Below are 25,356 nucleotides of genomic sequence, written 5' to 3'. Positions count from 1 at the left end.
CAGGGAGAGCTCAGGCTTGTTCTTTCTAACTGTGCCAACCATGGTGATCTTCTTCTTCAGGAGCTGCTAGCTGAGTTCAATCAGTAGCACACAATCTCAATGTATCATTGTGTGTGTGTGTGTGTGTGTGTGTGTTTTGTGGTGTGTAAACGATTTTCTAACTCCCAGGTCAAAAATTACCCGAAGACAATCTTTGTGCCCTGGTGGTGTACAGCTTTCATGGAAATATGAACAAAGGTGATATTTCAGTTTTTCTAATGTTGGGGTCACTCTAGGAAAAGTCATTAAATTTCAAGTTGAAAAAATATAATTTAGGGGGTTTTCTCTGCTGTTAAACATAGTGGCTGGTCACTTTTGACCGTTCAGACAACACAAGTGTTAAATATTTCCTCTCCCTTTTCTTTCCCTGTCCTTCAGAAACGCTTTAAACATTTCAAACATTTCCATCCTTCTGCATACCCAATTTAACACCAAATTGGAAAGACTCCACTAAATAAATCCCACGGTATCAACACCACTAACGCATATTCATAACCGGTCAAAACCACACATGAACAGGCCTTACTTATCTGGGAACTCCATTTATGGCCTAATCCAGATACTTTTATACTTAAAACTGCCGAATATCACTAACTGCTCTCCCCAATACCAAAGTCTCCGGGAGCATTCCAACGAGAGATAATGAAACCCCCTCTTCTGGTAAAAAAAGTGTACATTTCGTTAGCATTCACTCTGCTACATTTTAAAATCGGCAATCCACAAATAGTAATTATAAACCAAACATGATAATGGTAAATCCCCTGTCCTCACTCCAATCAATAAACATTTGTTTTAATCCACCCCATTGTTTATGGATCCTTTATTTAGCATGTACTACCCTTAGACACGCTGACTTTCTCTCGCCACCGAGTCCAACGATTCCCTGGTTTCTTTTCCCCATGATTCTCCATAACCACCGCACCACAATGTTCAAAAACTAAAAAAATGAAAAGTTAATTTTAGGTTTAGTAACCCCTTTGCTAATTCCTCGTTACCCCTCCACCCTTTCGTTCATTCTAGAAATATATTTCATAATAAAACCACATTAGATGTTTAATGCAATCCAAAAAATAAGGTTTATGAGGAGTGTTTGGACAGATCATTTTCATTTGTTACCTCTTTAGAATCCATCACCCTGGCATTTTGCCAAGATTCTTCAACCCAAAATACTTAAATCCAAAATTTTGCCAATTTCTCATCATAAGGAATCCTAGATATTTGTTCCTGGTATATATTAAAAAGTTGACAACATACTGTACATCTCCCTTCACATAGAAACTGTAATCTCTATGAACCACTGTGGATCATACCGAGGCCATACACCACTATGTGAAAGTTTGCATGGCAGCATTTCCTCCGAATGCAGCAGGCTCCATTCCTACTCTACACTCATTCTTCCAATGACCGATAGCTCCCTCTTTTAGATGTGGGACCATCTCCCTATGCCTTGATGTCTTTTAGCTACGTTTCTTTGTCTTACCTTGGCCATTGAAACCACTGTTAGTGACTTTCACTGTGGCCGTATTAACCCCTTGCACGTCTGTGAAGTGAGCGGAGTTATTTTCCATTCTTAAAAAATCTTGCTTTATTTCCTCCACTACCCCCCACAATTGCCATTTTGATTACAGGTTTCAAACCTGCCATCAAAGCTGAAATGTAAATTCTATCAACGCACTCCCATACCCAGTCTTTCTGTGGCGGAGTACATCTACTTTGGTATAGGAATTGGTATAATGCTCGTGAGCTTCTTTCAGCGCCGCCATGGCTTATTAAAATCTTCTATCTCCGCTTGGAGAATCGGGGCATCTGTCGCCATATCAATAATTATTATTCCAAAACCTCTCCTGACGGTTTACACACCTTCTACTAACTATTTTCCAAGGTAGCGCTACCCACTTCCCCAGATAATAGTTATGGTATTTGTGCCTACTAATTGGTCAAGGAACTTAATACCTTGTATTTAAACCAATACTATAGCGTCTGAAAAATGTACTACTTGAGAATACGGACGACTTAATGTCTTATTCCAGTATTGCGCCTCAAATATCACTGTTGTTGATAACACACATTGCCAAAATTATTCACCCTTGTCTTCCTATTTCCACATAATTTTCATGGTTCCCCCTCCCCTTAGGGCATAAACTAACCTCTCTACTTCTTGCTACTGCTAATACATGTAACTCAAACAAACAGTGTTCAAATATCTCATTGCTTTTCTTTTACCCATGCATGTGGCTTACCTTCAGAATGTATAGGCAACTTATCATTATCCACATACACTCTGCATACTGTCACTGCAGCTGGGACTTTCATTCCTTTTATAGATCTCGCAGGGGAATACCCCGACCAGGGACCTATCCTATACGGAACCTACCCTACACTGTATTGTCACTCATGGATCCAACAGAGGAAAACCTCCACTTGGGACCTATCCTTAATGGAACCCACCCTACACCTTATTTTTTACCTGGATCTCGCAGAGGAAAACCTCCACTCGGAACCAATCCTTATAGAACCTACCCTTCACCAGATATTTACGACCGGTCAATACACAATGGGCCTACTGAATAAACTCAAGCTTTCTAAGTCTGTATCCTATAATTGGTTCAGCCTACAACTCATCTAACCAAGATGTCAGAATTAGTGATAACAGGTAGGAACTGTGCCTACCTTATTTCTGGTGCCAGCTCCTGTTTCACAGAGTCGGGATCTCTAGTTCGACAGCAAATCGTGGTGACCCCTGCTCGCAGCGCCAACATTGTTAGGTTCTAATTTTCAGAGTAAAAACACAACGGACACTATGAAAGCTTAAACCAAGTTTATTCTTCCCAGAGGGTCAATACAGCTGCATCAGACAAAGACGTTGTTCACACAAGTACTGATATTTAACCCTTTCTCCTAGGCTGAGTCTCCTCTTACAAATCTGAACAAGCATAGTTTCCGGCCTAGCAGTAAAGATACAAAGTAATACGGCCATGAAACTTTCTTATTCCATTGACGTGACCTGACCTCGAGCCCCTTCATCACTAATCCATGGCTCTCTCCCCTTACCAATGCCTGCCACATCTGATCGCTTTCCCTGCACTCAGCACATTTCAAGCTTAATTGCACACACACACACACACACTACAGTATATACCTTCCTCATACAGAACCATTAACTTCTGGTGTAGACCCTCTAAACCTAAGCACTCACTATTTCAATAGGAGACCTGATAAATTACCCTATCCCAAGTGTAGGAGTTAGCACACAGAATCCATCAACATGTACCCATGAACTATTTACAGGGAAATGTACCTTAAAAGTTTTTACTAGTGTTTCCACTATTCATGGTCTCAATGAACAGCTTAGGTTTAGACGAACAGCTGAGTAGTAGAATCCGTTGTGGTAGCGCTGGGCTTGAACAGAAAAGCCTGCATAATGCTGTGGATCGTCAACAGCAATTTTGATACAAACACTGCAAGAAATGACAAACTGCTTAGAAACACCCGTAAAATACAGTCATGAGACAAGTAAAACACTCTTAAGAAACATTAGAGACATTTACAAGTCTGAAATTGGATAGGTGCTCTAAATGCTTGAGTAAAAAACTACAAATGTACCAGTTAATGCTGTACACTGCTGTCCAACTCCAGTAAAAGAGCATACGTCCTCATTTATAAATGGCATATTTGGGGGTACTCACAGATCTGGAACAGCCACGACTGCATGGACAAGCACGACTCCAACACCATCATTAAGTTTGCTGACGACACAACAGTGGTAGGCCTGATCACTGACAATGATGAGACAGCCTACAGAGGGGAGGTCAGGAACCTGGTAATGTGGTGCCAGTACAACAACCTCTCCCTCAATGTGATCAAGACAAAGGAACTGATCGTGGACTATAGGAAAAGGAGGGCCGAACAGACCTCCATTAACATCGAAGGGACTGACGTGGAGTGGTTCGAGTTCCTTGGTGTCCACATCACAAACAAACTATCATGGTCCAAACACACCAAGGCAGTTGTGAAGAGGGCACGACAACACTTTTTATTTTCCCCTTCAGGAGACTGAAAAGATTTGGCGTGGTTCCCAGATCCTCAAAAAGTTCTACAGCTGCACCTTCGAGAGCCTCCTGACTGTAAGGCGCTACAGAGGGTAGTGCGTATGGTCCAGTACATCACTGGGGCCAAGCTTCCTGACATCCAGGACCTATATACTAGCCGTGTCAGAGGAAGGCCCAAAGAATTGTCAAAGACTCCAGTCACCCAAGTCACAGACTGTTTTCTCTGCTACTGCACGGCAAGCGGTACCCGGAGTGCAAAGTCTAGACAAAAAGGCTCCTTAACCGCCAAGCCATAAGACTGCTGAACAACTAATCAAATGGCCACTCAGACAATTCACATTGACCCCTCCACCTTTGTATTTACACTGCTGCTACTCGCTATTTATTATCTATGCATAGTCGCTTTACAAATGACCTTGACTAACCTGTACCACCGCACATTGACTCGGTACCGGTACCCCCGGTTTATATAGATTTATACATACACATACACACACATAGTTGATGAGATTTTTTTGCTTTAGTTTATTTAGTAAATATTTATTAACTCTATTTCTTGAACTGCATCATTGGTTAAGGGCTTGTAAGTAAGCATTTCACAGTAAGGTCTACTACACCTGTTGTATTCGGCACATGTGACAAATAACATTTGATTTGAAGTCGTTTGTCAGTTCCACATGGGCCACCTTGCATTTCTCCGTGACAAGCGCATGGCCACAATCAGCCACTCTGCCATAAAGCACTGTGTCCTTGGGAATTAATGTAGGGATGGAGTGCATCTCATGGATGATGGCATCATCAAGTGTAGGACCTGTCAGGCAGATAGATAGTACTTACGGTATCATCTAGTGTAGGACCGATAGACCATTGGGTTAGGCTATTTACTACCTTATAACAGCCTAACTACATATTTCGAATTAGTGCATGTCAAGTGTTCCCCCCTGCCCACTTAGCTATAAGTGTTTAAATATTACAGTGCCTTGCAAAAGTATTCACCCCCCTTGGTGTTTTTCCTATTTTCTTGCATTACAACCTGTAATTTAAATGGATTTTTATTTGGATTTCATGTAATGGACATACACAAAATAGTTCAAATTGTGGTGAAGTGAAAAAAATTACTTGTTTCAAAACAAATTAAAAAACCGAAAAGTGGTGCTACATATGTATTGACCTCTTTTGCTATGAAGCCCCTAAATAAGATCTGGTGCGACCAATTACCTTCAGAAGTCACATAATTAGTTAAATAAAGTCCACCTGTGTGCAATCTAAGTGTCACATGATCTCAGTATATATACACCTGTTCTGAAAGGCCCCAGAGTCTGCAACCATGAAGACAAAGGAGCTCCCCAAACAGGTCAGGGAAAAAGTTGTGCAGAAGTACAGATCAGGGTTGGGTTATAAAAAAAAATATCCACAACTTTGAACATCCCATGGAGCACCATTAAATCCATTATTAAAAAACTGAAAGAATATGGCACCACAACAAACCTGCCAAGAGAGGGCCGTCCACCAAAACTCACAGACCAGGCAAGGAGGGCAACAAAGAGACCAAAGAAAAGGCATGTGGGAGACTCCCCAAACATATGGAAGAAGGTACTCTGGTCAGATCAGACTAAATTAAGCTTTTTGGCCATCAAGGAAAACGCTATGTCTGGCGCAAACCCAACACTTCACATCACTCCAAGAATACCATCCCATGTTTTTCATCGACTGGAAAACTGGTCAGAATTGAAGGAATGGATGGCACTAAATACAGGGAAATTCATGAGGGAAACCTGTTACAGTCTTCCACAGATTTGAGACAGGGACGGAGGTTCTCATTCCAGCAGGACAATGACCCTAAGCATACTGCTAATGCAAAACTTGAGTGGTATTAAGGGGAAACATTTCAATGTCTTGGAATGGCCTAGTCAAAGCCCAGACCTCAATTTAATTGAGAATCAGTGGTCAGTGGACTTAAAGATTGCTGTACACCAGCAGAACCCATCCAACTTGAAGGAGCTGGAGCAGTTTTGCCTTGAAGAATGGTCAAAAATCCCAGTGGCTAGATGTGCCAAGCTTATAGAGACATACCCCAAGAGACTTGCAGCAGTAATTGCTTCAAAAAGGTGGCTCTACAGAGTAATGACATTGGGGGGGGGGGTGAATAGTTATGCACGCCCAAGTTTTCAATTTTTTTGTCTTATTTCTTGTTTGTTTCACCAAAAATATTTTGCATCTTCAAAGTGTGTTGTGTAAATCAAATATATTTAAAAATATATATATTTTAATTCCAGGTTGTAAGGCAACAAAATAGGAAAAATGCCAAGGGTGGTGAATACTATCGCAAGACACTGTAGGCTACATATAATTCAAAAGAAAACAGAGAGAGAGTGCCAGTTCTGTAATGTTTTGGCTGTATAATACATTTAGGAACTGGCAGTCTCTCTCACTCCCTCTGTTTTCTTCTATTGAATTCAATATACAACCTTCTGTGTTTGTCAAAGAGCGATGCTGGAACTAGTTTATGTGGATTCGGATAGATTTCCAGTGTTGTGCTTCGTTTGACAGCATGTATGCTGTTTTGTATGGTATGTTTCAATTTGTGGATGTCCATCACCCATTTTGTATGATGTGTTACAAATTACAATTAGTATTTTATGTTATGAATTTTCAAAACAGACAATGTTACGAATTTGTAAAACGTATATTTTAGGAATTCTGTTGCTAATGTTAGCTAGCTCGCTTGACTGAGAGTCAACGTGGGTTTCATTCTTTGATGAGGCGCATTTGACTTTGAATGTGAATTTGCGCCACCTCATTTCAGCCAATCAGAAAACTGGACCGGCCCATCTTGGCCATTGGCCATTGACACTGGTCAGCCAAATGCTCAATATAGATGATTATGGCTTAACTTACTCTGTCAAGCAGCACAATTTACCCCATACCCGAGGTAAGTTGTGCCAAGAGAACACTTTTTTTGGACAAACTATGTTTTCAAAAATGTAATCTTTACATGAATTCTGATTATTTCCAGGGAAAGATTACTATATTTCCCTTGACAGAGCGATGCTAAATGTTAAATATGGCTTAACTTACCCCACACAGTCATTCCTCATGAACTAGGAATTTCTCTCTAAAATGTATTGCACAACTTAATTTGTTTTGATCACTTTACACATTTATTTTGGGATCCACCCCATAAACGTAATTTGCCTAATGACTTGCAAGTCGGGAAGGACCGTCTCATTTGAAACAAGTGCATTTTCATTCTTATTATTATTTAATTTTTTTATTAACAAAAAATCTATACAAAAAGTAAGTGGGGCAACACAAGTTTACAGTGGCAATAAAAAGTATGTGAACCCTTTGGAATTAACAGGGCTTCTGCATAAATTGGTTATAAAATGTGATCTGATCATCATCTAAGTCAAAACAACAGATAAACACTGTCTGCTTAAACTAATAACATACACACAATTATATGTTTTCATGTCTTTATTGAACACACCGTGTAAACATTCACAGTGCAGGATGGAAAATGTATGTGAACCCTTGGATTTAATAACTGGTTGACCCTCCTTTGGCAGCAATAACCTCAACCAAACGTTTTCTGTATTTGCGGATTAGACCTGCACAATGGTCAGGAGGAACTTTGGACCATTCCCCTTTACAAAACTGTTTCAGTTCAGCAATATTCTTGGGATGTCTGGTGTGAACTGCTCTCAAGTTCATGCATCTTAATTGTGTTGAGGTCAGGACTCTGACTGGGCCACTCCAGAAGGCATATTTTCTTCTGTTGTTGATTTACTTCTGTGTTTTGGGTTGTTGTCCTGTTGCATCCCCCAACTTCTGTGGACAGATAGCCTTACATTCTCCTGCAAAATGTCTTGATAAACTTGGGAATTCATTTTTCCATCGACTGTCCAGGCCCTGGGGCATCAAAGCAGCCCCAAACCATGATGCTCCCTTCTCCATACTTTACAGTTGTGATGAGGTTGATGTTGGTGTGCTGTGCCTTTTTTTCTCCACACATAGTGTTGTGTGACATTTGAGCTAGGGAGTACATATCACATTACACAAGGATCTTAAGGGACATCCACGTTCACTCTCCTTGCCGACTCTCCTCAATTAACTCCTCAATTGACCTTTCCAGGAGACAAGATTGGATAGAGGAGGAAGCAGGAGTGAGCAAACTAATTGATAAAAGACCATTGACTTGAGACCCATCCCTCTTTTTTCCTAGCTGAATTAATGAGGTTGGTGGTCACCTAAAAATGACTTAAAGTTTGATGGGTACAAGGAAGGCACCGAGCATTGATAACCTGCACCTCAGACATGTTGAAAAAGCCAATATTCTAAACAAGAAGTCCAACCATTTTCTTGAGGACCTGCTTGTTTGGAAACACTATATTTATGACATTTTTGTGGTTTACAAGGTTGACCTTACCTCCCTGATGTCCTTGCACCAATTTCTAAATTCCATGAACGAACACCTGGAGTCCACATCCACTCCCTGGATGTATGCGTCACCAAAACAGGTACCTCCCTTATAATCAGAAAGCGCACGAACACAAACAATTTCTTCCATCCCCAATCTTGCAGAAGAAAGGACAAACTTCTAGACAGATTCAGAGAAAAGGGGTACAAACAACTACTGAGCAAGTCTGGAAGCCCTAGAGCTAGACCCTCCATCCAAATGGTCATTACCTACACCCCATTACCTACACTCCAGAACTCCTAGGCATCATCAAAGACCATTGGCATACGCTCAGATCCAGATCTAGGTAACACATTTCAGCTGGCTCTGGCGGTCGCTTACCGTAGAGCTAAACATATAGAAAAACAGTGTTGTCCGATCCGAACAAGTCGAAAAAAGGCTGGCCTCTACAAGTGTGGCATGTACCCAATACCAGTACACCAAATGTATGAATAGTTTCTCGCACCCCAGATCAGATCATTAAATACAAATTTAAAGCACCCTCACCACATTGCAATTCTAGCAATGTGATCTATGTGATTCACTGCCCATGCGGTTAATTTCACGTAGGAGAGACCACAAAAGAGTTAAGCACTATAATGTGTGAGCACCGAAGTGCTATTCGTTGTGCTGACCCCACTGGCGCAGTGGCCTTCCATTTTAAAGAGTTGTTTTATTTTGGAATGAAACAAGTTACCATTAACAAATGCAGCAGCGATGTTGACAAATACCTCAGTTCCAGAGAGAAGCTCTGGATCCATTCCTTAGATTCTTAAGTCCCCAGGGGTCTTAACCTAGAGAAGGACTATTGAATGTGTTTGTGAAGGGCTTCTTCCCTTTGACAGCTCAGTGACCCCCTTCCTTTAACAAAGTCACACTATGAAGCTATTTGTACTTTTTGTTTGTTCATTTAAAAGGTTATTAGCTTTCTAACTATTATTTAAACTGTTGTTGTTAGTCCTTTGATTTTGTTATTTCTAGTTTTGCAATGTTTGGTTGTTTACTTTCCATTATTGAACATATTTAACCAATACTCTACACATTCTAGCATTGGTTTTACAACAATTATATCTGCTGCAGTTCTAGTATGCTTGGCCTGCCCTTTTCATTGTAATATTGTTTTCTCTTCAGTATTTTACCACTAGGTGGAGCCATTTGCGCAGTACCTCACCCTGAGCATCAACTTGTATTGTCAACCACACCATCTCTCATTGGCACCACCAGCTGAAGAGAGTATTCTCCCTAATTGTCTGCCCCAGTCTTTCCCCGAGTCTATCACAGAGAGGTTTGTGTAGAGACAAAAGAATAATCAATTCATACGGTATGTTGCCTTTGCTTTAAATATATTTTTGTTAACCAGAAATGCATTGCCTAATAGCCTAGGAATTTGCAAGTAGACTATGAAATGTAGCCTTGTGCAAGGTTAGGCCTAAAATGAATTAATTGTGTAATTTGTTTTTATCTGCTATTACCAGCAAGGTATTTTGTGTAAAAGCCAACCTGTTCTTCCTCTGTTTCTTCTTCTAGCGCTACTATGGCACAGTTTGGCTGTAATATTTTAGCTTTGATGGTTTATTTCTCTCTTTCTTTGAAGACATCTGCTACTAAGTTACTTTGTCCTGGTGAGTTGATGGACATACACCATTACATCACAAAATAAACACGCATGATTATTAAATTAATAGCATGTCATAAATGTCTATAAATAAAAAAAAAAGACAACTAAGCTACAGTATTTGCCACTTCAATTATTTAGCCTACTTTATCTTACTCTTAGTGTTTCCTTTTTGATTCATCAGATGTTAATTTGTCAGGCGTCCCAAATGTCCTTGTTAGTAAGTATCCATTCACCTACTTTCTCCCAAAGATGGGTTGCTGAACTGCAAAATGACCCTTTAACAAACAGTATGCAATTTGAAAAGGTATTCCAGTCTTTGGAGATCAAAAATCTTATGATGGAGGACTACACATGGCTGTTCATGCAAGTAAGGTCATTAACTCCTTGATCAATTCACAAGCAGTATTAGCCTATTTCAGTAATAGGGTTATATTTGTCGATAGATACATTTCTTGCAAACATCACATGGACGGGTTGTGTGTGTGAAATTTATTTAGCTAAAATAGAGTTTGCAAAACTCAATGCATATGAAAGGTGTTTCAGCTCAACAAGGTGTAGTACAGTAATATTAATTATTCATGAAATTCCATAATAGAATATTTAGGTGTTTTATGTTAAGTATTCTCTTCCACATTGTAATTACAATCCTTGTATTATACACACTAAGTCATGATTTGTTTGTTTTCTTGTTTAAGATTTTACAGATGTTTGTGAAAACAATCCAACAATGCAAATGCAAACAGTTTGTGGTAAGAGCTTTTTTTTAACTCAGCAAGTTATTTTAAGTTATTTTACAGTTACCGGTAAGTCTAGACCCAGAAGAACAAGCAGAAGCGTAACCTGTAAGCCTAGACCCAAAATATCAAGCAGAAGTCCAGTGACCAGTTACGGCACACAGAAACTCTGAAGAAAAACATCTCTGTCTGTCTGTTTTTTGGAGTTTGAGTGTGATGTGGAGGGTTCTGTCCTAACTTTCTTGGTCTTTTCTTTCAATGTTATTTTATATGGTGGATGGTTAATGCACTATTTGTTTTAGCGGTATCCACAGATTGTTTTTCAAAGTTAGGGTGGAAGAGGACAGAGTAAGTTTCCTGGGGTTTAGAAGGTGTGGTGTGCACAATTGCTTCTCAGCCTAGCACGGAGAAGACGCTGTCGATACGGCATGGATTCAAGTGTGTTCCTGAGAATATTAAAGTGGAGGAGGTTTTGCTTGCAGTCAGTGAACAGGTAGGAGTTGAATTTATATATTCTGCTTCTAGAATGAACAAAGCTGTGGTTGTGTTCATGAAAAAAGCTAATTTGGTTGGCAGGCTAATTGCTAGAGGAATATTTGTACGGGGGTGTGTTGGTGCCAATTTCCCCTCTCTCTACCCCTTCAACCAGGGTGGTAGTCGAAAATTTGCCTCCGTTTATTACGGATGATCAAATCAGGAAAGAGCTGAGTTGTTTTGGTAAGTTTGCTATTGGGTTTCGTGTACTGTCGGCAGGTTTTCAGGCAGATGCCGTTAAGCACATTGTTTCGTTCTGGAGGTAAGTGTTTGTTTCTGAATAACAATGAGCAACAGCTAAATGTGCATTTTAAAGTGAGGCATGGGGAGGGGCTCTATGCAGGGTTTGCCAGCACAAATAGTCTACTTTGTTTTGAGTGTGGGGATTTGGGGCGTAAGAGCTTTGCGTGCCCACATAAAGGCCATAGACAAGGTGAGGACACAAGCGCCAGTGGGGGAAATCGAGGTCAACGTGCAGGGGGTAATGAGATGCAGAGGGGTAGCTGAGGCTGGATCTAGACATGCTATGGATGGTGGTGTACCGGAGGCTGGGTCTAGTCAGGCTAGAGATAGTGGGGTAGCTGAGACTGGGTCTAGTCATGCTATGGATGGTGGGGTAGATGAGGCTGGGTCTAGTCAGGTTATGCTAGTGGATGAGGAGAGTATAGTGGGGAAGTGTAACAGACTAGAGGGGAGGAGGGTGTCAAGCGGAAAAGGAAAAGGGGTGTGGTCAACGGCACCATGGAACCTTTGCCTGTTGCTGTGGAGGAGGCCCTGACCAGAGAGGAAGGGCAGGTGGTCAGGATGGGAGATAGAGATGAGGAGTAAAGTGAGTCTGAGGAGTTTTTTTTTCAGACTCCTCTTCAATGGGTCCAGAGCTGACAGCCAGTCAAGCAGAGGGGTCAAAGTACACGTTGAGAGAACTGACAAGGTTCCTGAATGAGACCAAGGGGAAAAAGTTAATCTTGGGGCTTTCTTTTCTGATCTGAGAAAGTTTGTACGATTAGTACAACATGCTATGAGGGACATGGTGTCCTCTCAACCAGGAAACGGTTTAGGTTGAGGAAGTGGGTCACAACAGAGAGAAAGGGTCTACCTTCAGACACCGTTTAGATGTATAGTTTCTTTCTGACACTGGGGCTTTTTGAGATTTGCTATTGGTCTCTTTCTTTGCTGGCTTTTCTCCCACTTATCGAGACTCTTCGGGTAGGCTCGCTTCATATAAATGGCGCCAGAGATACGGGAAAGAGGAGTGTGTTGGGTGAATATGTAAAACAAAAACGTACAGGTGTTGTTTCTGCAGGAGACGCATAGTGATGTGTAGAATGAAGTCGATTGGGGGTTCTGGTGGAAAGGGGGAAGTGTGTTAAGCCATTGGACAAATTTTAGTGCAGGGGTCCGTCTAAAAATGTTATCCTAAAAGGAGGTGTGTAGGGATAGGGTACTTGTTGTAATAGCATAAATTAACAACATGGGTTTTGTCTTTATAAATGTGTATGGCTTAACACAGGGAGAGAGAGGGAGGTTCTATTTGGGAGTCTTAGACAGGAACTGTCAAAGGTAGCGCATGAGGAGACGCTGGTGGTCGGAGGGGACTGGAACTATACAATGGATTTTATGAAAGACAGAAATGGGGAAGAGCCTCATTCAGTGTCAGTGGGAGTGTTAAGGGACATCATTAATCACTTCGACCTAGTGGATGTTTGGAGAAGTAAACATCCCAACACAAGACAGTATACATGGGTGAAGGTTTTTGGGGCTAGGCTGAGTGCAGCCCGACTTGATCGTTTTTACACGTCTAGGAATCGGCGCAATAGGCTGTTGGGCGCTACCATTCTCCCGGTGGGGTTTTGCCACTTTTTGCTCAGGTTTCCAGAGCTTTTGGGAAAGGTGGGGGCAGTGAAGAGAGGAGGATGAGTCTGAGTCAATGGTGGGATGTGGAGGAAGTCCAAATTCGGCTTTTCTGTCAAGAGTGCACAGGTCTCTCATCCTCAAGAGGTTAGGAGAGTATTGGGGGAACTAGAGCGTTGTATTAGTGAGATGGTGGGGCAAGGCAATATAGACCTCCAGGCTAATTTAACTGAATTACGTAGGGACCTGGGCAGTTTTTTCCAGGTTAAAGCAAAGGGAGCGCTTGTAAGAGCTAGGTTCTCCGTGCTCAAGGAGATGGATGCTCCCAGCTCCTCCTTCTTCGGTTTGGAAAGACAGAGCGGTGAAGCCAAGGGTAGGCATTGTCTACGGCTGTCTGATGGGCGGGTGACCTCTGTGGTGGGTGAGATGCGGGAGCGGACTGTGGAGTTTTATACTGAATTGTATAGGGCAGAAGTGTGTGATCCAATGTCCTCCGGTCGTGCACCGGGGGTCGATGGACTGCCAGTAGAGTTTTATAAAAAATTCTGGGGAATAATTGGACAGGACTTCTTTTGCGTGTTGTGTGAATATGTCGTGGTAGGAGAGTTGCTGATAAGGACTTGTGTGAACTTAAGAACTGTAGGCCTGTGGCATTACTCTGTGCGGACTACAAGATATTTGCCAAGGTCCTCTAACAGACTGAAGTCACATTTGGACTCGATAGTACATAAGGACCAAACATATTGTGTATCGGGACGCTCAATCACGGACAACTTGTTCTTAATCAGGGACATGTTGGACTTGTTGAGAGGTTTTAATGTGAACTTTGGACTGGTCTCTTTAGATCGAGAGAAGGCTTTTGATAGAGTGGACTATGAGTATCTGTTTAATGTGATGTTTGGGAAGAGTTTTTTTTTTAACCTGTGTGAAGCTATTGTATGCTGGGGCATCATGTATGTTCAAGGTGGGAGGGAGGGGATCAGTAGGCCAGTCTGGGTGAAACGGGGAATTAGACAAGGATGCCCTCTATCTGGGCAGTTATACCCACTAGCCATTGAGACTTTTTTTGGACTGCTACGCAGGAGACTGCAGGGAGTGTGCTGGACAGGCATGGAAGTGGTGACAGGCATAGCAGTGTCACCATATGCAAATGTTTCTGTGATGGTCAGGATATGCAGGCACTAGAGACCAGTCTGAAGGTGTATGAGGAAGCTTCATCAGCGAAGGTAAACTGGGGAAAGAGCAAAGCTCTGTTATGTGGGGCGTGGGGAGGATAGGGCCCCTCTGCTTCCAGGGGGTTTACAGTGGGGTTGTGAAGGGCTTAAAGTGTTGGGGGTGTACCTGGGCTCTGAGAAGTGGGTCAGGAAAAACTGTGAGGGCCTGTCACAGGCAGTGGTGTCAAGACTGGCCAGGTGGAGGTGGCTCCTGTCCCAAGTGTCATATAGAGGGAGGGTGCTGATAATCAACAACCTGGTGGCATCTTCCCCGTGGCAAAACCTGGCTGTCCTCAACCCCCCTGCTCGCAGACCTGCAACGCAAGCTGGTGGACTTTTTCTGGTCGGGCCATCACTGGCTGAGGGCGGTAGTGTTGTACATGACCGTCCACAAATGAGGACAGGGCCTGGTGGAACTGGAGAGCAGGATGGCTGCTTTCCGGCTAAAGGCGGTGCAGAGACTGCTGTACCATACTGATGTTGGCTGGAGGGAACCAGCATGAGCGCTGCTGAGAAGAGCTGGTGGATTAGGATTGGACCGGCAGCTGTTCCTCATGAAGCTGGAGAGGCTGAGTACAGCAGGTCTCTCAGATTTTTACTCTGCAGTTCTGAGGGCCTGGCAGCTGCTAAGGCCCACACGAGAAGGGGGTGTGGAGCCTGGGCTATGGGAGGAGCCTATCTTCCACAAACCAGCCATCCCTTTGAGATCGGTTCAGTCAGCCACCCTGCAGAGGCAACTGATGGCAGCGGGTTTACAAAGGCTGGGTGACCTGAGACTGCTGGGAGAGGAGGGGTGGAAAACCCCGGAAGTCTTGGCACAACAAACAGGAAAACATCTCTTAGGCTGCTGGGGAGTTTACTGTACGAGGTCTAGAAGGAACTGTCTGGGGTGTTTGAGCGGCCAAAGGAGGAGGGGCCACCAATGTTTCCTCCACTGCAGGTGATGGCAGAGTGGAGACTGGCAAGGGGGTCTGGAGGACTTGTTAGATTGTAACACTCCAAGCCTGGGGGAGTTTGAAGGGGTGGAAGGCAAAGCCCTCTACAACCTCTGTGTTAAGGATTAGGAACATTAGGAGCCTAACAGGAGTGCGGGCACATCAATGGCACAGGGTATGTGGGGTGGAGAGTATGGTGGGTTTTAGATGGAGGGGGCTCTACTAACCCCCAGTACCAAAGAGGTCAGGGGACCTCCAGGGGAGGGTTCTTCATGGAGCCCTGGCCACTAACAGCTGGTTGGAACGGGTTGGAACGGGAATTGGGCAGGGGTGTCCTTTCTGTGTAATGAAAGAAACTGTGATTCATGTGTTTTTTGTGTGCACCAGGTTAATGCCATTAATGTCTCTGTTGGAATGTCTGTGAGAAGTTGGGCGTGTTTTTTACTGTTGGGATGTTTGTAATGGGATACAGGTATTTGATAAAGGAGAAGGCCAAATGTGTTTTGTTGAATTTTCTGTTTGCTCAGGCGAAGGAGGAACAGGGTCAAAGGTGGTGGGATAACAGACCCTTTACTATTGTTTAATGGGATGGTCTCTGCGCACCTCAGGGTTGAGTTTGAGTACTATAGAATGATAAAAGTGTGGAGACGGTTCAGGAGATATGGTGTGTTGGGGGGGCTGTCTGTATAGCTGGGGAAGATGTTTTGGATATACGGTTGTAGAAGTGATGTGTTGTTTTGGGTATTGTGATGTTGGTTTGTATCGTGGTAGATGGAAAGGTGAGTATGGTACATATATGCAGTACAGGATATATTTTGGTGTTTTATTTTTAATGGGGGGTGAGTGTGAAATGAGACAAAGTCAAAAGTCTCTCTCTCCTCTCTCTCATCATCAGCAATCATTTTCAGGAAGACAGAGAAGTTGCCCAATGAATCCCTTCAGTTCATCAGTCTGCCACTGACTAATTTACTAAATACTATGATCATACGTGGTATTGACAAGTGCTGTGAATTTTCATTCACATGGTGCAAAGGCTGCAAACTTTCAAGCAAGCAAGGAATTCCAGGTAATTGTTACTGTACACGTTTCATACCACCTATAAACATTGAATTAGAGTATTGTACAAAGTTTGATTCCAAATATCTATTTTACAGTTATAGGGAAGGTGAAATCTTATTTAGTCGTTTTCTAACTTGATTATACTATATTTAGAAAGCATTTAAATCATAAGCCTTATTCATAGTTTTGTTGAAATGGAAATACAACTATTTCATACTTTTATCATTTTTGTACTGTGAACTTGAGCCTGTGTCCTAGAATTTTTACCAAAAAGGTGAAATTGTAACCTTTCTTGGAGTATGCAACATTACTTTTTGTTTATGGTTCTCTCATGATAATTACTTTTGGGGAATACGTAGATTACATTGTAAGGATCCATTTTCGCCTAACATGACAACAACATCTAATTGCCTGTAGCTCAGGACCTGAAGCAAGGATATGCATATTCTTGATACCATTTGAAAGGAAACACTGACGTTTGTGGAAATGTGAAATTAATGTAGGAGAATAACACGTTAGATCTGGGAAAAGATAATAAACAAAAAAACATCTGTTTTCAATTTTACATCTTTGAAATGCAAGAGAAAGGCAATACATTAAGTTAGGATCCTAGGTGTAAGATTTTGTCCACAAAAATCAAATCAAATGTTATTTGTCACATACACAGGTTAGCAGATGTTAATGCGAGTGTAGCGAAATGCTTGCGCTTCTAGTTCCGACCATGCAGTAATATCTAACAAGTAACACAAGTGTAAAGGAATGAATAAGAATATGTACAAAAAAATATATAAATGAGCGATGGCCGAACAGCATAGGCACGGTGCAGTAGATGGTATAGAGTACAGTATATACATATGAGATGAGTAATGTAGAGTATGTAAACATTATATAAAGTGGCATTGTTGAAAGTGGCTAGTGATACATTTATTACATCCAATGTTTAATTAAAGTGGCTAGAGATGAGTCAGTATGTTAGCAGCAGCCACTCTATGTTATTGATGGCTGTCTAACAGTGGGATGGCCTTGAGATAGAAGCTGTTTTTCAGTCCCTCGGTCCCAGCTTTGATGCAGCTGTACTGACCTCGCCTTCTGGATTATAGCAGGGCGAACAGGCAGTGGCTCAGGTGGTTGTTGACCTTGATCTTTTTGGCCTTCCTGTGACATCGGGTGGTGTAGGTCTCCTGGAAGGCAGGCACTTTGCCCCCGGTGATGCGTTGTGCAGACCTCACTACCCTCTGGAGAGCCTTAAGGTTGTGGGTGGAGCAGTTGCCGTGCCAGGCGGTGATACAGCCCGACAGGATGCTCTCGATTGTGCATCTGCAAAAGGTTGAGTGTTTTTGGTGAGGTTGAAGAGGTGCTGCTGCGCCTGTGTGGGTGGACCATTTCAGTTTGTCTGTGATGTGTACGCCAAGGAACTTAAAACTTTCCACCTTCTCCACTACTGTCCCGTCGATGTGGATAGGGGGATGCTCCCTCTGCTGTTTCCAGAAGTCCACAATCATCTCCTTTGTTTTGTTGACATTGAGTGTGAGTTTATTTTCCTGACAACAGACTCAGAGCGCCCTCACCGCCTCCCTGTAGGCCGTCTCGTCGTTGTTGGTAATCAAGCCTACCACTGTAGTGTAATCTGCAAACTTGATGATTGAGTTGGAGCTGTGCATGGCCATGCAGTCATAGGTGAACAGGGAGTACAGGAGGGGGCTGAGAACGCACACTTGTGGGGCCTCAGTGTTGAGGATCAGAGGGGTGGAGATGTTTCCTACCCTCACCACCTGGGGGTGGCCTGTCAGGAAGTCCAGGACCTAGTTGCACAGGGCGAAGTCGAGACCCAGGGTCTCGAGCTTAATGACGAGTTTGGAGGGTACTATGGTGTTAAATGCTGAGCTGTAGTCAATGAACAGCATTCTTACATAGGTATTCCTCTTGTCTAGATGAATTGGGGCAGTGTGCAGTGTGATTGCGTCGTCTGTGAACCTATTGGGGTGGAAAGCAAATTGGAGTGGGTCTATGGTGTCAGGTATGGTGAAGGTGATATGGTCTTTGACTAGTCTCTCAAAGCACTTCATGATGATGGAAGTGAGTGCTACGGGGCAATTGTCATTTAGCTCAGTTACCTTAGCTTTCTTGGGAACAGGAACAATGGTGGCCCTCTTGAAGCATGTGGGAACAGCAGACTGGGATAAGGATCGATTGAATATGTCCGTAAACACACCAGCCAGCTGGTCTGTGCATGCTCCAAGGACGCGGCTAGGGATGCCGTCTGGGCCGGCAGCCTTGCGAGGGTTGAAAGCAAAGAAGTTGTTTAGTTTGTCTTTTAGCAAGACATCGTGGTCCGCGACTGGGCTGGTTTTCCTTTTGTAGTCCGTGATTGACTGTAGACCCTGCCACATACCTCTCGTGACTGAGCCATTGAATTGCGACTCCACTTTGTCTCTATACTGAAGCTTAGCTTGTTTGATTGCCTAGCAGAGAGAATAGCTACACTGTGTGTAGTCGGACATGTTTCCGGTCACCTTGCCCTGATTTAAAAGCAGTGGTTCGCACTTTCAGTTTTGCGCAAATGCTGCCATCAATCCACGGTTTCTGCTTGGGAAAGGTTTTAATTGACACTGTGGGTACAACATCACCGATGCACTTGCTCACCAAATCAGCGTAGTCATCAATGTTATTGTCCTACGCTATGCGGAACATATCCCAGTCCACGTGATTGAAGCAATCTTGAAGCGTGGAATCCGATTGGTCGGACCAGCGTTGATCAGACCTGAGCAAGGGCGTTTCCTGTTTTAGTTTCTGTCTATAGGCTGGAGCAACAAAATGGAGTCGTGGTCAGATTTTCCGGAAGGAAGGCGGGAGAGGGCTTTGTGTGCGTCATGGAAGTTGGAATAACAATTATCCAGGGTTTTGTCAGCCCAGGTTGCGTATTCAATATGCTGATAAAATTTAGGGAGCCTTGTTTTCAGTTTAGCCATGTTAAAATCCTCGGCTACATTAAATGCAGCCTCGGGATATGTGGTTTACATAGAGTCAAATGAAGTTCTTTCATGGCCGACGATGTGTCTGCTTGGGGGGGGGGGGAGGATATACATGACTGTGATTATGATCGAAGAGAATTCTCTTGGTAGATAATGCCGGTCGGCATTTGATTGTAAGGAATTCTAGGTCAGGAGAACAAAATGACAGCAGTGTGTGTGCATAGTTTCAGACTGATCCAGTGAAGAATTACCTCCCTACAGAACATTTTGAATCAAGTCTGCCAGGTGTTTAACCAAATGTGCCGAATTTGTCAATTTATACGTGTTCAAGTACATAACTAGAACATACAAAAAATGCTATAATAAAAATTTCAACTTTACCCACTCCCAGGAATGTCATACATTATGGATCATTAGCTTCCCTACAGAAAAGAGACTAACCTTCACACATCTAGATGGTGGGGTGGGTTTGGAGCCAGAGACAGCTATGGGGTCAAACTGTAGAACCCAGTTCCTACATTTGAATATACACATTTATTTTTTTAAACAAAACTACACTACATTTTATCTCTGGGATCCGCAGGATGGCAAATTGCCAAAACCTAGGAAGAAACCTAGAGAGGAACCAGGCTATGTGGGGTGGCCAGTCCTCTTCTGGCTGTGCCGGGTGGAGATTATAACAGAACATGGCCAAGATGTTCAAATGTTCATAAATGACCAGCATGGTCGAATAATAATAATAAGGCAGAACAGTTGAAACTGGAGCAGCAGCACGGCCAGGTGGACTGGGGACAGCAAGGAGTCATCATGTCAGGTAGTCCTGGGGCATGGTCCTAGGGCTCAGGTCCTCCGAGAGAGAGAAAGAGAGAATTAGAGAAAGCACACTTAAATTCACACAGGACACCGAATAGGACAGGAGAAGTACTCCAGATATAACAAACTGACCCTAGCCCCCCGACACATAAACGAATGCAGCATAAATACTGGAGGCTGAGACAGGAGGGGTCAGGAGACACTGTGGCCCCATCCGAGGACACCCCCGGACAGGGCCAAACAGGAAGGATATAACCCCACCCACTTTGCCAAAGCACAGCCCCCACACCACTAGAGGGATATCTTCAACCACCAACTTACCATCCTGAGACAAGGCTGAGTATAGCCCACAAAGATCTCCGCCATGGCACAAACCAAGGGGGGGCGCCAACCCAGACAGGATGACCACATCAGTGAATCAACCCACACAGGTGACGCACACCTTCCAGGGACGGCATGAGAGAGCCCCAGTAAGCCAGTGACTCAGCCCCTGTAATAGGGTTAGAGGCAGAGAATCCCAGTGGAAAGAGGGGAACCGGCCAGGCAGAGACAGCAAGGGCAGTTCGTTGCTCCAGAGCCTTTCCGTTCACCTTCCCACTCCTGGGCCAGACTACACTCAATCATATCACCCACTGAAGAGATGAGTCTTCAGTAAAGACTTAAAGGTTGAGACCGAGTTTGAGTCTCTGACATGGGTAGGCAGACTGTTCCATAAAAATGGAGCTCTATAGGAGAAAGCCCTGCCTCCAGCTGTTTGCTTAGAAATTCTAGGGACAATTAGGAGGCCTGCGTCTTGTGACCGTAGCGTACGTGTAGGTATGTACGGCAGGACCAAATCAGAGAGATAGGTAGGAGCAAGCCCATGTAATGCTTTGTAGGTTAGCAGTAAAACCTTGAAATCAGCCCTTGCTTTGACAGGAAGCCAGTGTAGGGAGGCTAGCACTGAAGTAATATGATAAAATTTTGGGGTTCTAGTCAGGATTCTAGCAGCCGTATTTAGCACTAACTGAAGTTTATTTAGTGCTTTATCCGGGTAGCCGGAAAGTAGAGCATTGCAGTAGTTTACTAACCTAGAAGTGACAAAAGCATGGATTAATCTTTCTGCATCATTTTTGGACATAAAGTTTCTGATTTTTGCAATGTTACGTTGATGGAAAAAAGCTGTCCTAGAAATGTTCTTGATATGTTCTTCAAAAGAGAGATCAGGGTCCAGAGTAATGCCGAGGTCCTTCACAGTTTTATTTGAGACGACTGTACAACCATTAAGATTTAATTGTCAGATTCAACAGAAGATCTCTTTGTTTCTTGGGCCCGAGAACAAGCATCTCTGTTTTGTCAGAATTTAAAAGTAGAAAGTTTGCAGCCATCCACTTCCTTATGTCTGAAACGCATGCTTCTAGCAAGGGCAATTTTGGGGCTTCACCATGTTTCATTGAAATGTACAGCTGTGTGTCATCCGCATAGCAGTGAAAGTTAACATTATGTTTTCGAATGACATCCCCAAGAGGTAAAATATATAGTGAAAACAATAGTGGTCCTAAAACGGAACCTTGAGGAACACCGAAATTTACAGTTGATTTGTCAGAGGATAAACCATTCACAGAGACAAACTGATATCTTTCCGACAGATAAGATCTAAACCAGGCCAGAACTTGTCCGTGTAGACCAATTTGGGTTTCCAATCTCTCCAAAAGAATGTGGTGATCGATGGTATCAAAAGCAGCACTAAGGTCTAGGAGCACGAGGACAGATGCAGAGCCTCGGTCCGATGCCATTCAAATTTCATTTACCACCTTCACAAGCGCAGTCTCAGTGCTATGATGGGGTCTAAAACCAGACTGAAGCATTTCGTATACATTGTTTGTCTTCAGGAAGGCAGTGAGTTGCTGCGCAACAGCCTTTTCTAAAATTTTTGAGAGGAATGGAAGATTCGATATAGGCCGATTAGTTTTTTATATTTTCTGGGTCAAGGTTTGGCTTTATTACTGCTACTTTTAGTGAGTTTGGTACACATCCGGTGGATAGAGAGCCGTTTATTATATTCAACATAGGAGGGCCAAGCACAGGAAGCAGCTCTTTCAGTAGTTTAGTTGGAATAGGGTCCAGTATGCAGCTTGAAGGTTTAGAGGCCATGATTATTTTCATCAATGTGTCAAGAGATGTAGTACTAAAACACTTGAGTGTCTCTCTTGATCCTAGGTCCTGGCAGAGTTGTGCAGACTCAGGACAACTGAGCTTTGAAGGAATACGCAGATTTAAAGATGAGTCCGTAATTTGCTTTCTAATAATCATAATCTTTTCCTCAAAGAAGTTCATGAATTTATCACTGCTAAAGTGAAAGCCATCCTCTCTTGGGGAATTCTGATTTTTAGTTAGCTTTGCGACAGTATCAAAAAGAAATTTCGGATTGTTCTTATATTCCTCAATTAAGTTAGAAAAATAGGAGGATCGAGCAGCAGTAAGGGCTCTTTGGTACTGCACGGTACTGTCTTTCCAAGCTAGTCGGAAGACTTCCAGTTTGGTGTGGCGCCATTTCCGTTCCAATTTTCTGGAAGCTTGCTTCAGAGCTCGGGTATTTTCTGTGTACCAGGGAGCTAGTTTCTTATGAGAAATGTTTTTAGTTTTTAGGGGTGCAACTGCATCTAGGGTATTGCGCAAGGTTAAATTGAGTTCCTCAGTTAGGTTGTTAACTGATTTTTGTCCTCTGGCGTCCTTGGGTAGACAGAGGGAATCTGGAAGGACATCAAGGAATCTTTGTGTTGTCTGTGAATTTATAGCACGACTTTTGATGTTCCTTGGTTGGGGTCTGAGCAGATTATTTGTTGCAATTGCAAACGTAATAAAATGGTGGTCCGATAGTCCAGGATTATGAGGAAAAACATTAAGATCCACAACATTTATTCCATGGGACAAAACTAGGTCCAGAGTATGTCTATGTCCAGGAAAGTTGGCTGTTCCATCAAAGTTTAGTCACGTTATCGCATATTGAGCAACAATCGTCCCGGTTTAGGGACACCGATCCCATAGTTAACTGACTTGCATTAAATAAAAGATGGAAAAAATGTTTTTTTTTTACTTTGTATTATCTTTTACCAGATCTAATGTTATATTCTCCTACATTAATTACACATTTCCACAAACTTGTGTTTCCTTTCAAATGGTATCAATAATATGCATGTCCTAAGCTACAGGTAGTTAGATTTGGGTATGTCATTTTAGGCAAAAATTGAAAAAAAGATCCGATCCTTGAGTAAGTAAAAATACTTAAGGACTACTTAAGGAGTTTTATAGGGTATCTGTACTTTACTATTTATATTTGACAACTTTTACTTCACTACATTCCTAATGAAAATGTGATATTTACTCCATACATTTTCCCTGACACCTAAAAGTACATGTTACATTAAGAATTCTTAGCAGGAAAGGAAAATGGTCCAATTCACACACGTATCAATTGAACCTCCCTGGTCATCTCTACTGTCACTGACCTGGTGGACTCACTTAACAGAAATGCTTTGCATGTAAATAATGTCTGAGTGTTGTACTGTGCCCCTGGCTGTAAAAATATGTATAAAAATGCAATAATAGTTGGGTTGTCTGGTTTGATTAATATAAGGAATTTGAAATGATTTATACTTTTACTTTTGATAAATTTATTTATTAAATTTATTTAAAATACAAAGTATTTGATTGGGTGACTTTTACTTGAGTCCTTTTCTATTATAATTTATTTAACTCATGTATGACAATTGGGTACTTTTTCCACCACTGCTTATTGGTCATAGTATGGATTTAGTTAGTATGCCAAATGTTCCCAGATGTCGTACTACCTTCGCCAAAATACAAAATATACAAGCATTGGACACTATTTCTGTGCTTTTAAGGCCCATAATGCAGTTCTTCAGCGAATGGGCATGGCTTCACATTTTCAGATTTGAAGAAAATATGCAGCGGAAACAAATGAATGTCTTTAACTAACTATAACAAATGTTCAGCAATGTTATAACGTAATTACTTTTCAATTAACCCGTATCCGGGAGCATAATTATAGCCTCAAGCTCATTACCATAACGCAACGTTAACTATTCATGAAAATCTCAAATTAAATAAATATATTGGCTCACAAATAAAATATTATTTGTGTAGGAGAAATCGCTCCGTTTTGTTCATCACGTTTGGCTAAGAAAAACATAATATATAAATAAATCTGTCATTACAACGGCAAACTTTTTTCCAAATTAACTCCATAATATCGACAGAAACATGGCAAACGTTGTTTAGAATCAATCCTCAAGGTGTTTTTCACATATCTATTCGATGATAAATCACTCGTGGCCGTTTGGTTTCTCCTCTGAACAAAATGGAAAAATGCACGCACCTGGAGATTACGCAATAGTTTCGACGGAGGACACCGAGCGGACACCTGGTAAATGTAGTCTCTTATGGTCAATTTTCCAATGATATGCCTACAAATATGTCACAATGCTGCAGACACCTTGGGGAAACGACAAAAAGTGTAGGCTCATTCCTTGCGCATTCACAGCCATATAAGGAGACATTGGAACACAGCGCATTCAAAATCTGGCTCACTTCCTGTATGAAATATCATCTTGGTTTCGCCTGTAGCATTAGTTCTGTGGCACTCACAGACAATATCTTTGCAGTTTTGGAAACGTCAGAGTTTTCTTTCCAAAGCTGTCAATTATATGCATAGTCGAGCATCTTTTCGTGACAAAATATCTTGTTTAAAACGGGAACGTTTTTCCTCCAAAAATGAAATACTGCCCCCAGAGGTTCAAGAGGTTAAGTTACATTACACATTATGTTGGCTGACAATTGGTTAGCTACGCTATCCTTACAAGCCGCATAGCATATCATTACAGCAGTATGTTCTGTATGTTAGCTAGCTACCTAGCGTTAGTTGGCTACTAATACATCGAATTTGCCAGTATATTAACTATATGCTGTCTAACTAACTACCCAAAGTTTATTGATTATTCCTGTCATTCTTAGTTTAGCTAAGTGTTATAGTCGTGGTTCTTTCTCAATGTGGATATTCGGGTGTGATTGGAAATTCGC

At 42.3% G+C, this 25,356-nt stretch overlaps 1 protein-coding gene across 2 annotated transcripts in view; it reads left to right on the top strand.

Moving 5' to 3' along the window:
* The first annotated feature begins 9,745 nt into the window (after positions 1-9,745).
* Positions 9,746-25,356, top strand: part of LOC110526242 (adhesion G protein-coupled receptor G3) — a 27,188-nt gene continuing 11,577 nt past the window's right edge. Inside the window, exons 1-6 of one of the 2 annotated variants that reach the window (XM_021607040.3) lie at positions 9,746-9,868; positions 10,075-10,169; positions 10,347-10,382; positions 10,470-10,532; positions 10,861-10,914; positions 16,329-16,499. In XM_021607040.3, the coding sequence (XP_021462715.3) occupies positions 10,082-10,169; positions 10,347-10,382; positions 10,470-10,532; positions 10,861-10,914; positions 16,329-16,499 (412 nt within the window). In that variant the 5' untranslated portion in view covers positions 9,746-9,868; positions 10,075-10,081. Of the gene's footprint in view, positions 9,869-10,074; positions 10,170-10,346; positions 10,383-10,469; positions 10,533-10,860; positions 11,393-16,328; positions 16,500-25,356 lie in introns of both variants that reach the window. The other variant, XM_021607044.3, reaches the window with a different exon arrangement.

Source organism: Oncorhynchus mykiss, chromosome 6, assembly GCF_057628025.1.
Source record: "Oncorhynchus mykiss isolate SJ-2025 chromosome 6, ASM5762802v1, whole genome shotgun sequence".
Classification (NCBI taxonomy): Eukaryota; Metazoa; Chordata; class Actinopteri; order Salmoniformes; family Salmonidae; genus Oncorhynchus; species Oncorhynchus mykiss.
This window is presented reverse-complemented; position numbering and strand designations above follow the sequence as displayed.